This window comes from Gekko japonicus, unplaced genomic scaffold (assembly GCF_001447785.1).
Source record: "Gekko japonicus isolate JY-2015 unplaced genomic scaffold, Gekko_japonicus_V1.1 scaffold839, whole genome shotgun sequence".
Lineage (NCBI taxonomy): Eukaryota > Metazoa > Chordata > Lepidosauria > Squamata > Gekkonidae > Gekko > Gekko japonicus.
The window spans coordinates 166,727-179,129 of NW_015173698.1; the positions used below are offsets into that span (position 1 = coordinate 166,727).

Genomic DNA, 12,403 nt, shown 5'->3' on the forward strand with positions numbered 1-12,403 from the left:
GGCTGGATGACCACACTTCTGGTAACATGGGGGTGTAGCCTAATATGCTAATGAGTTCCTGCTGGGCTTTTTCTACAAAAAAAGCCCTGACAACAACTATCAGAAGGTAACCTGTCACTAACCGGACCAGGAGCTCTGTGCACGCCAATGCTTATGCATGGAATTCAGCAGAGAAGAATGCATGAGCTTTTCTGAGCCAGAAGGTTAATGGAAAATTTTAGCATACTTCCAAAATAGACAGAAAACCAAGACTTGGTATACGTAATCCAGGACTACAGAAGTCTGGGAAGGGGACATTTCCCCCACATTATGATCAAAATTTGGAATACCTTACAGTACTCCATATAGTGAGACTGTTGTTGCCATGAAGGAAAACAAGTTCTCATCAGAAGTGAAAAGCTGGCAAGTAGAAGGAACAGAGTTGCAGGCAAAGATACACCTGTGGTCTCGGCGGGGTACAGGCTGGTATGCTTGTACTGCTCCTGGCCTGAGAGCTGGAGAAATTTGTAGTGGCAGCCATGAACGTCTCCACCCATGCAGAAGGCAAGCTGTATTTACCAGTTTATTCAAGTACACAAATACACAGCCTCTCTCCTTGTAAAAGCTTCCTACCTGGTTTTCCTCACTAAGTTCAGAAATCCTCTTCACGTCACATTTATTTGCAACAATTATAAGAGGCTGAAAGGAAAGAAGAAACACACATTAAGTTAAATTTGCTGCTTAGATTTACTAGCAAGCCTTAACTGGAGCCACATAACCCCAGACCTACCTTGTTAGCAAAGAGGGGCTTAATATTCTCAAAGAGTTCAAGTTGCTCCTCCAGGCCGTGCCCACACTGTTCAGAGAGATCCATGACATACAGCACGGCAGCGCGAAGGTGAGCAAGAGCTGTTATTGCCTGCATCTCAATGGTGTTTCTCTCTTCCAGAGGATGATCCAAAATACCTGGTGTATCCACTACCTAGACAGAAGGACTGCGGAAATCAAGCTCGGTTCTTTTGTCTCGTAGGTTTTCAAAAAAGCAGAACAAATGTTTGATAAACACATCTCCATCTGAAGAACTGCTATGGATAAGGATAAACACATCTCCATCTGAAGAACTGCTATGGCAAATGGAGGCACACAATGTTCACACTGCTGACCATTGACCCGTTACCCTTCCTTTAATAATAGTGAAAAGGCCATAGCTCCGTGGAAGAGCACAGGCTCTGAATGCAGAAGGCCACAGGTTCAATCCCCAACAGTTTCACTCTAGAAGAATCTCAGGCAGCAGGGCTGGGAAAAATTTCTGCCTGAGTTGCCACAGGGCCAGCTATAATCCCCTTTCGCTTCAAAAGAGTCTTCGGGGCCTCCAGCCTGCTCTCAACTGACCGTCACCAGCACATTCGGACAAGGTCTCCTTGGTGGTTCTGGTGACAAAACCCACGCTTGTGGACAGAGCTAACAGGAACACTAAGGAAGTTTTGTTGCTGTTCAGTCGCACAGTCGAGTCCGAGTCTTCGCGACCCCATGAACCACTAAGGAAGTGTGAAGCATTAAAAGACAACAGCTGTACAAGGGCGGAGCAGCTGCATGGATCCCAACATCTGCTCCAACCCCATAACCACTAAAAGATAAACCCTCAAGACACTGTTACCTAACAGAACCTGCTTCGGGGGGGGGGGATTAATCAAATAAATAATAATAGGTATTATTATTATTTAGACATTACTGAGATACGTGAGGAGCCATTTATCCGCAACCATCAGCCCCAGACATCTTGCAGCCATGCCTATTTCAAGACCACCTGCGTGAGGCAGTCATGCAGGTAAGCTGACCTAGAGGGATTATTGGGAGACTCACATGACAGAGGCAGGTGACAGGGAAAGGCTCCAAGTGGGAAGCGGGGGTGGGCAACGCTGGACTGGACGAGGGCTGTGAAGAGGCAGAATTCCGGCACGAAAGCTGTCTCAGGTCAGCCAGTTCTACCTGGCTGTTGTGCTTTGGTAGTTTAAGAAAGAAGCCAATAGTATAATGGGCTTCCAGTCTTGAAGCTCATCTTTTTCCTAGGAAAGGAGTAAGGAATGCGTGCAAAGAAATGCCATCCATGGAGCAAATTTCAAACCCTGACAGCCGGAAGTAACCCGTGCAGCACATACGCTCCAACCCCAATAACGTAACTGGATCGTATTGGATTGTATTAATTGGGGGGGGGGGGGGGGGCCTTTTTGAGACCTTACTTGCCACCGCAGGTACTTGTAGTCCATGTGCCCCACAAAGAGAGACTTTGTCGTAAAGGCATACGGCTGCACTTCCACGTCTGCTCTTGTCACCTGAAAAACAGGGAGGGGGAAAAAACCCTTAAAGCAGCCCTGTTTGCTTCCTTGATCATTCCCCTTCCAAACGAGAGGAGCCATGGCTCAGTGGCAGTGCATCAGTTCTGCATGTGGACCTGTTTTGCCGGTTCAGTCCTCAGCACCTCCAGTTAAAGGGATCGGGCAGGAGGTGATGTGAACACCTCAGCCAGAGACCCTGGGGAGCTGCTGCCAGTCTGAGTAGATCAATGGCCTGACTCCGTATCAGGCAGCTTCATGTGTTCACGGAATAATAAAGACCGAGTATTATAAGACACACTGAACTTCATTTCTTACATGATAAATGCTTACAAACTAATACTGTATAGATGAGAATATATGTCAGATCCCCAGCTAAAACACTCTCCACACACTCTTTTGGCAGTGAAACGCTTTATTGAAGATATGCTTGCTGTAGGCACAAGAACTTTTGTTAGGACTGAAGAAAACCACGGGAACCTACAGGTTATAGGTAAAAATATAAAATTCCACACTCGCATATGTCACACCCAATCCCCAGCATTTCTGTGGCAACACAGACAGATATATGGTGCCCTATCTAACCTAGCTTAGGCACAGAGAGTCTGCAAGGTCAATCACATGAGAACCAACTCTTGGGGCACAACTTGAGGGATGATTATGGGCTACTACCCCCATACACTCCCAACAACACCCCCCCACCCACCCAGGAATTCAACATGACAAGCAAAAGGAAAGGAAATGAAAGTTAGGCCTGAGCTTGACAATATACTACTTTTCTCAGCGCTGAGTGACTACAGTGAGATCCTAAACAGAGTTACACCCTTCTAAGTCCACTGACTTTAATGGACTCAGAAAGATGTAACTCTACGTAGGATTAAATTGCTAATTTCTTTTATAAAGCTCTTGGCAGAAAACAATAGAATGGGGATCCTCATTATAATCCAATTGTCAGCTCAGAAATTTAAAGCAAACTGGTCACACAATAAGAGGCAACAAGGAGGAGGAGGAGATTGGATTTATACCCCACCGTTCACTCGGAGTCTCAGAGCGGTTTACAAACTCCTTTCCCTTCCCCTCCCCACAACAGACACCCTGTGAGGTAGGTGGGGCTGAGAGAGCTTTGACAGAAACTGCTCTTTTTCAGCGACAGCTCTTGTCAGAACTATGGCTTGCCCAAGGTCATCCAGCAGCTGCAAGTGGAGGAGTGGGGAATCAAACCCGGTTCACCCAGATTAGAGTCCGCGCACTTAACCACTACACCAAACTGGCTCTAATGACGAATTTTCTCTGAAGCAACACTTTAAAAGTCCACCAACCTTATTTATAAAGCTGGATTTCCCCACGTTTGGGTACCCACACAACAAAAGCGTCCGTGTGTTTGGATCGATGGTTGGCAAGCGGGATAAATGCTGGCGCACTGAGAAGAAAGAAAAAACATCACTGGTTTTCACTGAGGAAGAGGTTTACATATAGATGGATGGAGCATCAAAAAGGGATCCTTGGGTCAAGACATCAGGCAAGGTAACTCGGAACAGCATAAAATGTATGATGCTGTTCTGGCAAACCAGGCCACAACTGTGTTTTCTGATCTCTTTCCAAACTAAAAGCTGACCCAAGAAAAGAGAACTTAAATATGGGCTATATAAAAAATGAATGGGCTATCAAGCGGCAGTCAACTTATGGCAACCCCACAGGGTTTCCAATGCAAGAGACAAACAGAGGTGGGTTTGCCGTTGCCTGCCTAAGCATAGCCCTGACTTCCTGATCTCCCATCCAAATACTAACCGGGGCCGACCCTGCTTAGCTTCCATAGATCTGAGGAGATCAAGATAGCCTGAGCCATCCAGGTCAGGGCAGCAATAAAAATACACACGTTAAGAAACACCTAGCAACAATAAACAGAGCAGATAAGAAACGCCTAACATAATATGAGGAAAGGTTAAAGCGCTTAGGGCTCTTTAGCTTGGAGAAACGACGACTGAGGGGAGACATGATTGAGGTTTATAAGATTATGCATGGGAAAGAACAGGTAGAGAAAGAGGTACTGTTCTCCCTTTCTCACAATACAAGAACTCGTGGGCACTCCATGAAACTGCTGAGCGGTCGGGTTAGAACGGATAAAAGGAAGTACTTCTTCACCCAAAGAGTGATTAACACATGGAATTCACTGCCACAGGAAGTGGTGGCGGCTACAAGCATGGATGGCTTCAAAGGGGAATTAGATAAGCATATGGAGCAGAGGTCCATCAGTGGTTATTAGCCACAAGGTATAGATAGGGACTCTGGGACAAGTGATGCTCTGTCTTCTTGGTGCTTGGGGGGGGGTCAACAGTGGGAGGGCTTCTAATGTCCTGGCCCCACTGGTGGACCTCCTGATGGCACTGGTATTTCTGGCCACTGTGTGACACAGAGTGCTGGGCTGGATGGGCCTTTGGCCTGATCCAACATTGGCGTCTCTTATGTTCTTATGTACTGAGCAGTATTATCACTTACGTATGTATCCAGCCTTGTTAGAAGTTTCCCTAAGAAAAGCTGTCTACTGTGAAGTCTGGCACCTCAAGACTCTTGGCTTTCATCTTTTTAAACGGTGCTTTCCAACTTTCAGGGTCAGGGAAAGCAGAAGGAGGTGCTGATGGGGCTTCAGAAACCTGCACAGGTCTATGGCCCCAACGCCTTAGCTCTTGCTCAGTGTTTCCCTTGCTCCTAATGGCCACCCAAACACAACCTTTGTGTTTTCCTACTCTACGCCCACACCCCAGGCACCACAGGGGGAAAGGTCACTTCTTGGGAAATCTAAACTTTAAGGCAGAATCAATTACATACGTGCACGCCCAGCTGCCTCCCGGCTACCATGCCCGCCCATATCAATAAAAGCAGCCAATTAGATGATGGGGACAGGTCTATTCTCCTGCTTCCTTCATAGCAGATGTGACAAAGTAGCTTGGCTGGAAAACTGAAGCACATCAGGAAGTTCAACTGTGACCAAGTGGCAGATGTGCCACACATCTGACAGTTGGTCACATCTGGAATACTGTGTACAGTTCTGGTCACTGTATCTCAAAAAGGACATGGCAGAGATGGAAAAAGTACAGAAAAGGCTAACTAAGATGATGAGGGGGGTTGGAGCACCTTCCGTATAAGGGAAGGCTGAAGAAAAGAGACTACTAAGGGGAGGATATGATAGAGGTTTATACAATTATGCATGGGGCGGAGAGAGTTGACAAAGCAAAATTTTTCTCCCACCCAAAATACTAGAACTACAAGGCTTCCAATAAAACTGATGGGCAGTAGGTTCAGGACAGTCAAAAGGAAATACTACTTTACGCAGAGAGTGATTAAAATGTGGAATTCGCTGCCAGAGGATACAGTGACGGCCACAGGAACAGACAGCTTTAAAAGGGGATTAGGTAGATTCATAAAGGATAAGTCTATCAATGGCTACTAGGCGTGGTGACTGAGGGGAATCCACACATTCAGAGGCACTAAGCCTCTGAACCCGAGAGCCAGGAGGCAACATCAGAAGGCCTCAGCCCCTATGCCCTGTTGTTGGCCGTCCAGAGGAACTGGTTGGCCACTGTGTGAGGCAGGATGCTGGACTAGAAGGACCACTGGTCTGATCCAGCAGGGCTCTTCTTATGTTCTTATATCCATGATGGTACAATTTAGACAGGTTAACTGCCTTTCTCGTCACACCTGCACACACCGATACACCACCTTGTTCTAAGTACTCCAGGCTCTGCTTCTGTCTTTTGATGATCGTACACATCCGACCCAGGGCTGCCCGCTTCAGCTGCTTGCATCGGTAGAGCGAGTCGCCGTACTTCATCAACCGAACGTAATCTTTGGCAACACTGTATTGCAGAACAGGAAACAAACCTGAATTCTGATTGCAAGAAAAATTTTAGTCGTCTTTGCCCCACCCCGATACCTGAACACAGGGCTGGGGCTTTTGAAGGAAGACCAGGAAGAGTAAGTATGGAAGTAAGAAAGGAGTAAGGAAAATGCAGACGTTCCTCTATATCACAAAGAAGGGTAAGTTTATAAAGCCCCAAATGCTAGCCAAAACACATGAAGCTAACTTAACTTGTAGCAAAAGCATCACTCCCTCTAGCTCAGTACTGTCTGGGACTATGACTACCAGCGACTCATCAGGGCAGCTATACTTAGTGGCTTGGGGCCATCTGTGGCTCTTTGACACACCACCTGTGCCTCTTTTGGGTACTGTTCCCCAACATGGCAGCTGCCCCATGTTCCAAGAAAGCGAGTAAGACCACTGCTGTCTAGTGCTTGTGGTTGGCAGGTGGTTCCCACAATGTTCCCTCTAAGCTATGGAGTCCTGTGAGCAAAAATTCTACTTTGTGAGCTACTGGCCTTAAAGTTGTGAGCGAGCGATTTGGCTACTGCATCAATTAGTTTGCTCGGGAGCCGTCCTTCCTGAGCGAAGACAAAAATGTGTGAGCCGGAAGCTAAAAAACTGTGAGCTAGCTCACACTAACTCAGCTTAGAGGGAACACTGGCGGCCACTGCAGGGACTGGTACGCTGCAAGCCTCATGCCAGGGATAGAAGCAAAATCTCCGCCTTCTCCAACAACACCCCACCCCTCTTTGCAGTGTCTGCACTCTCATCCCAAAACCTTACGTGGCTGTCAGGACAAAAGCAACCAGGGCGCAGAGAAGAGACAGTAAAACCACCACCACGGCAGCCACCCGGAAGAAGAGCAAGCTGGTCATAGGATGGCGGTGCTGGTGGTACTGCCCTTACTAAACGACCAGCTGAGTGTCCCCCGGGAGCCTCGGCAACCGCACTCTCTGGCCTGAGCTGCTATGCCTCATGCTGGGGGGGGGGGGAGACCGAAAAGATCCATAAGGAAGCCTACATACTCTGAAGTATTCTGGCCATTATTAATATTAAACATAGAATGGCAACCTTTTTCATTTATATGCTAGATCACAAGTTACATGTGTGTTTGGTGGGGTGGCACACAGGCCATCACATAATCATGTGGCTCCTTTTGGTTGATGGTAACTGCAAGCCTGGCTTTCCATGAGCCACAGAGTGTGTACCACTGCTCCAGGGTCTTAAGCTGGTAAGGGCCCTTCCCAGCAATCCCAACTAGAGATCCATTATCTGAAGATATCGGGGATCCATCTGGGGAAATTTCACACTCAAAGCGTCAGCTCTACTGCTGAGACAGAACCACTAACTATCTAAACGAATATCTTACATATAAACGAAACACGAATCTGACTTACTTGTCAATCAGATTTTTGGCGATATTAATTTGCCCCAAAGCCAGCTTGTAATGGTCTTTGTCATAAAGAACGTTCATCAGATCGGCATAAAATGGATGGATGTCCTGAAAAAGAACCAGAATATATCGCTTTTATTTTTCCTCCCCATCTCTCCCAGGAAGATACAGGCTTTTCAGTAGTGCTCATTTAAGAAATGAGGCCAGGAGTCAAAGAAATGAGTTCTAGAAGTCCAAAGGAAACTGTTTCCTCCTCCAATAGCATCTTCCCACACCAAACAGTAAAGTACTTTTTAACATGGCTGGTGTTCAAACCAGAGTTTGTGACCTTGCACAGGAGTGGCGGACAAAGAAAGTCAAAAATTCCACTAAACTAGCACAATCCTATGACTTTTTAATGCTGGCAAGGAAGAATAGGAACACGGTGTCCACACTGGGTTCCGCAAAGCAAGATTTGTTCCCTCTCTCTGGCCCTGAACTTTTCATAAGCTCTTACTCAACCTGATGTTCTCCTTGTCCAAGTGCTATGCAGACTGAGCTGTTCCACATAAAAGTAGTTCAACCGTGCAGGTTCCAAAGGACGGGAAATAAAGAAGGCAATGAAAATGATGACATCTTCCATTACATCAGCCCAGGCTGGTGTGGTAATTATACAAATTTCCAAGGAACTCTTCATTGAGAAAGAGTTCTCCAATGTCTGCACACTCCCTCCTTTACTGATGATGTATCCTTACTGATGATGTTTGTATTACAGCAAAGCATTTTATAGCCTAAATAAAGCATTTTTATAGCCTAAATAATAGGCCTTCAAAAGAGATTACTATTTACCTTGCTGAAGCATTACTACAAAGGTAGGCTAAAGATTTTACATCCAAATGTGAATTGCACAAGAAATCCTACAGAACTGCTTCTTCTTCTTGATAAGAGCCATGTCACAGTAATATAAAAATTTTACATATACCTTTCTACAACATACTTATATTAAAACACACAGAATTTGTAAAGCTTTGCAAAAGACAAACCAAGTCCATACTTTTTCTCTAATAATTACACAAACTCATCTGTATTTATATACACCGCAGAATATAACATGGGCATAAAATAATCCCCTCCCCCTTTCCACTTACATCTAGTTTGGGGAAATCTGTTATGATCTGGGTGAGTCTGTCATGGTAATTTTGCTGGGTGTATTTCACTTTCCTCATGTAGAACTGACGGATACGGTGAATTTGATAATGTTTATGAATGACGGTAGGAGTCTTTCGCTGTGTTTTGGACAACGTCAAATCTATGAAGTCCTGAAGTTAGAGAAAAAACAGTAATTGGAAGAGACTCATAAGAACATAAGAGAAGCCATGTTGGATCAGGCCAATGACCCATCCAGTCCAACACTCTGTGTCACACTGTGACCCAAACCAAAGTGCCATCAGGAGGTCCACCACCAGGGCCAGACTCAATTATTGCAAAACAGCGCATACATTGTTTTAGAGAAATAGTGGTGTGGTGTAGTACTTAAAGTGTTCTACTAGGATATGGAAGGCCTGGGTTCAAGTCTATACTCTGCCACGAAGTTCACTAGGTGACCTTGAGCCAGTCATGTTTTCTCAGCCTGACCCACCTCAGAGAGCTGTTGTAGGGGTAAATTGGAGGAGCCATATATGCTACCCTGAACCACTTGGAAGGAGAACAAGACAAAAATGCACAGAGACACAGCAGTTTCAAAGTCATCATACCAAGGGTCAAAAATGAACATTTATAGCACAGGAAAGTCAGCAAAGAGGCTGGCTGTGACAAGACAATTTGTGAGCCACTAGAGCAAAGTATCTGTTTGCAGTGGAGATGATCAAGTATAATCACATATAATAAGGAACGCAGTTGCTGATCCAGAACCCACAACTGTTTACATCGCACAACTGTACCAAAGCACTAAGGCCAAAAATGAATATAGCACTCTCTTCTTTTATGCAGCTTTACAAACGAATAGACATAAGTACTAGTATAAATTACCTCTTGAAAAAAATTATACACAATATTATGCACTTATGAAAACCTGTTAAAGGCATCTGCTAATTTCCCAGTTTCATTTTTCTCAGACATTTCCACTAATGACTCTGGAGATACCCTGAGAGTTCAAAATCAGTCTCATTTCTTCAATGCCTCTTGAATTATCAGCCATTCAAACCCAACCAGCATCTATCAGTTTGGATCTCTTCAGTTATATACCAGAACTCCAAATTCATGTTTCCTGTCCTTCAGCAGCTCTTGCAAACTGAATAATAATTGCTCTTTCCCAGAGCAGCTGAGCAATTTCTTCTTGTATAAATATTTTTAGAGTGAGATATAAAAAGTGTGTGTGTGTGTACACACATTCTAGGTCTGAATGCATTGGTGGTATTCTATAGTGGAGGCCAGACACACGCTCAGTGTACATGGTGAAAATATGCAGCCTTCATTTGAAAGAATAATCACTGCATATTGCTTGCAATTACACTGATTGTACTTTAAAAATCCAACCAGATCTCCTTGATACCTTAATGGTCTTCAAAACTGTTTCCCACTACACAAACACCCCTACCATTTTTATTAGCCTTATAAATCTGTTAGGCTGTGATGGGGTCCACTGGTTGACAGTGGCACTGCAAAATCTTTCCCCTTGGCACACAAGCAAAAAAAAAGAGCCTTCTCTGCTATAACACCATCTACAAGCTTGTGGAAATTGTTATAAGATTCTTGAGAAGGCATGTGAGGGAAGCAATCCTGAAAGCGGTTTCTGGAGTACCACTGAAAGTGGGGGGAAATACTATCAGAACGCTAAAGGATATTCCATTCGAAGCAAGACAACGGAGAAAGAAGTACAAAGAGCTTGTGCTTTTCCTTCAGACAAACTCAATTGGATATAAATGGCTATTTCCAGGAGGCGTTACTTTCAAGTTTAAGGATAAAAAAGAAAAGATTGACTCTGTTCTGAAAGCCCAAGAATTTCTAATGGTTCAGCTGGGAAGACCAGAGGACGGGGAAAAAGAAGAGGACAGCAAGTCTAGTGGCGAGCTAGACTCAGGTTCTTCCAGAGAGGACTCTCTGACGAAGCAAGGGGCAGCTGCCCCAAAAAGTCCTTATAAGCTGCGGAAAAGAGAAGTAAAGGCTGAAAGACTCTGAATTGTGCCTTTGAGAACTGTGAATGGGGATGACGGGGGGGTACTGTTCTTAGACAGTTAAGTTTTAAGAGTTAATGAAAAGGAAAAAGTACTTAAATGTCTGACTCAGTTTATATTGATCTAAATGAAGTGAAGCCTTGATGTAATGAAGCTAGTGAGGATCTCCTCTCTTGGGTTTTTAGTCAGTAGTGGGTTTCTATACTTTGTCCCATATATGTAGTCCCCCTTCTCTTTTCTGTGATAGTTTTTGTAGTTTGGAAAAAAATAATAAAAAATCCCCTCCGGGGGCTCAAAAAAACAAACAAACACCATCTACAACAAGAAGCCCCATCAACTAGTGCAGTAGGCAATGCAGGCAAAGCATTCTGTACTGGGCAAGACCAGCTTCATGTAGAGCGAGTGGTGATGGAAACTGTCATCAATTCGCAGCAGACTTACAGCATCTCTCCAGGATTTTCAACGCAAGAGACCTGAAGTGCTTTTCCAATGCCTGCCTCTCCACTGCAACCCTGGACTTCCTTAGTAGTCTCCCATCCAAATACTAACCAGGACCAACCCTGTTTAGCTTCCAAGATCTGCTGAGATCAGGCTTGCCTAGACCATCTAGGTCAGGGTACAGAGCAAATAACTGGACTGAAAAGGAGACTATAGTCACAGTGTGTGTGTGTGTGTGTGTGTGTGTGGGAGGAATATAGTTGTGGCACACTACACGGCAAGCCTGCAGAAGACGTTGCTCGCTGCCTAGGAGGCGGAGCTGGCACCAATCCGAGAACCTGCGTTTGTCCCCATTCCCTTTGTCACTCACTCCTCTCCTCCACTGATTATTAATGCAGCAAGTCCCTTGGGGGCCCAGCGGCATCTACTGTCAACCGCACAAAGGCAAACGTGGACAACGGCCGCTCTAGATTTAAAACCCCCAACCGGGGCTGTTATAATAGCTCCACAGCAGGCAGAAGTGCAGCAGGAAAGGCTCCCGTGCTGAAGGGAGCTCCTCCTCCTCTTGAAGTCCTGCCCGTCAGAAGCAACCAACAGCTTATCCCGCAGAAGCTCAGAGTCCCGCGCACGAGAGGAGGAGGGAGAGGAGGACACCACAGCCTCTCCTCTCGACACGTGGATCTCTGACCGGTCACGCAACACTCTCGGGACTGTGGCCACGGAGACAGCGCAGCCCCACAAAAGGGGGGGAATGGGAGTCGGTGGCGGCGGTTAATTTCCGCGTGGCTTTACCTTAGCGGACGGGACCACCATAATCTTCTTGAAGTTATAGAGCGCCATGGCGGCGGCGTGTTAGTCCGGCTGTCTGCCGAACTCGGAAAGGCAGGGGGCGAGGAGGAACGCAGACTTCCGGCTTCGGCCGGTCTCGCGAGAGGAGCAAACCGGAATGAGGGGGTGAGAAACGAGCAAGTCTCCGACATCGGCGACCTTTCCCACACCGCCCCCTGGCCGTCGGGGGTACGAAGTGGCGGTCCGATTGTGGCTCAGGTTCCCGGCTATAGTAAAATCCTGGCGGTCCTTGTATGTGCTATTTCAGATGGAAAAGCACTGGAGAAGTCTCCTTCCCTCGCCGTACATACGAATGTACATGCATACTGGGAAAAGTGTGTCTTGCACACGAAAGCTCATACCTTGAATAAACCTTTGTTGGTCTTAAAGGTGCCACTGGACTCTAAATTTGTTCTACATA

The 12,403-nt window shown here is 45.9% G+C and overlaps 1 protein-coding gene across 1 annotated transcript in view; it reads right to left on the reverse strand.

Annotated features, from left to right (window-relative positions):
- The window catches only part of GTPBP4 (GTP binding protein 4), a 21,876-nt gene extending 9,823 nt beyond the window's left edge, over nt 1-12,053 (reverse strand). Inside the window, exons 1-8 of the mRNA XM_015423202.1 lie at nt 11,947-12,053; nt 8,692-8,862; nt 7,569-7,672; nt 6,030-6,166; nt 3,632-3,732; nt 2,220-2,312; nt 770-961; nt 613-678 (exon numbers count right to left, since the gene is read on the reverse strand). Of these exons, the coding sequence (XP_015278688.1) occupies nt 613-678; nt 770-961; nt 2,220-2,312; nt 3,632-3,732; nt 6,030-6,166; nt 7,569-7,672; nt 8,692-8,862; nt 11,947-11,994 (912 nt within the window). The 5' untranslated portion in view covers nt 11,995-12,053. The remainder of the gene's footprint in view (nt 1-612; nt 679-769; nt 962-2,219; nt 2,313-3,631; nt 3,733-6,029; nt 6,167-7,568; nt 7,673-8,691; nt 8,863-11,946) is intronic.
- Between the last annotated feature and the right edge of the window lie 350 nt (nt 12,054-12,403).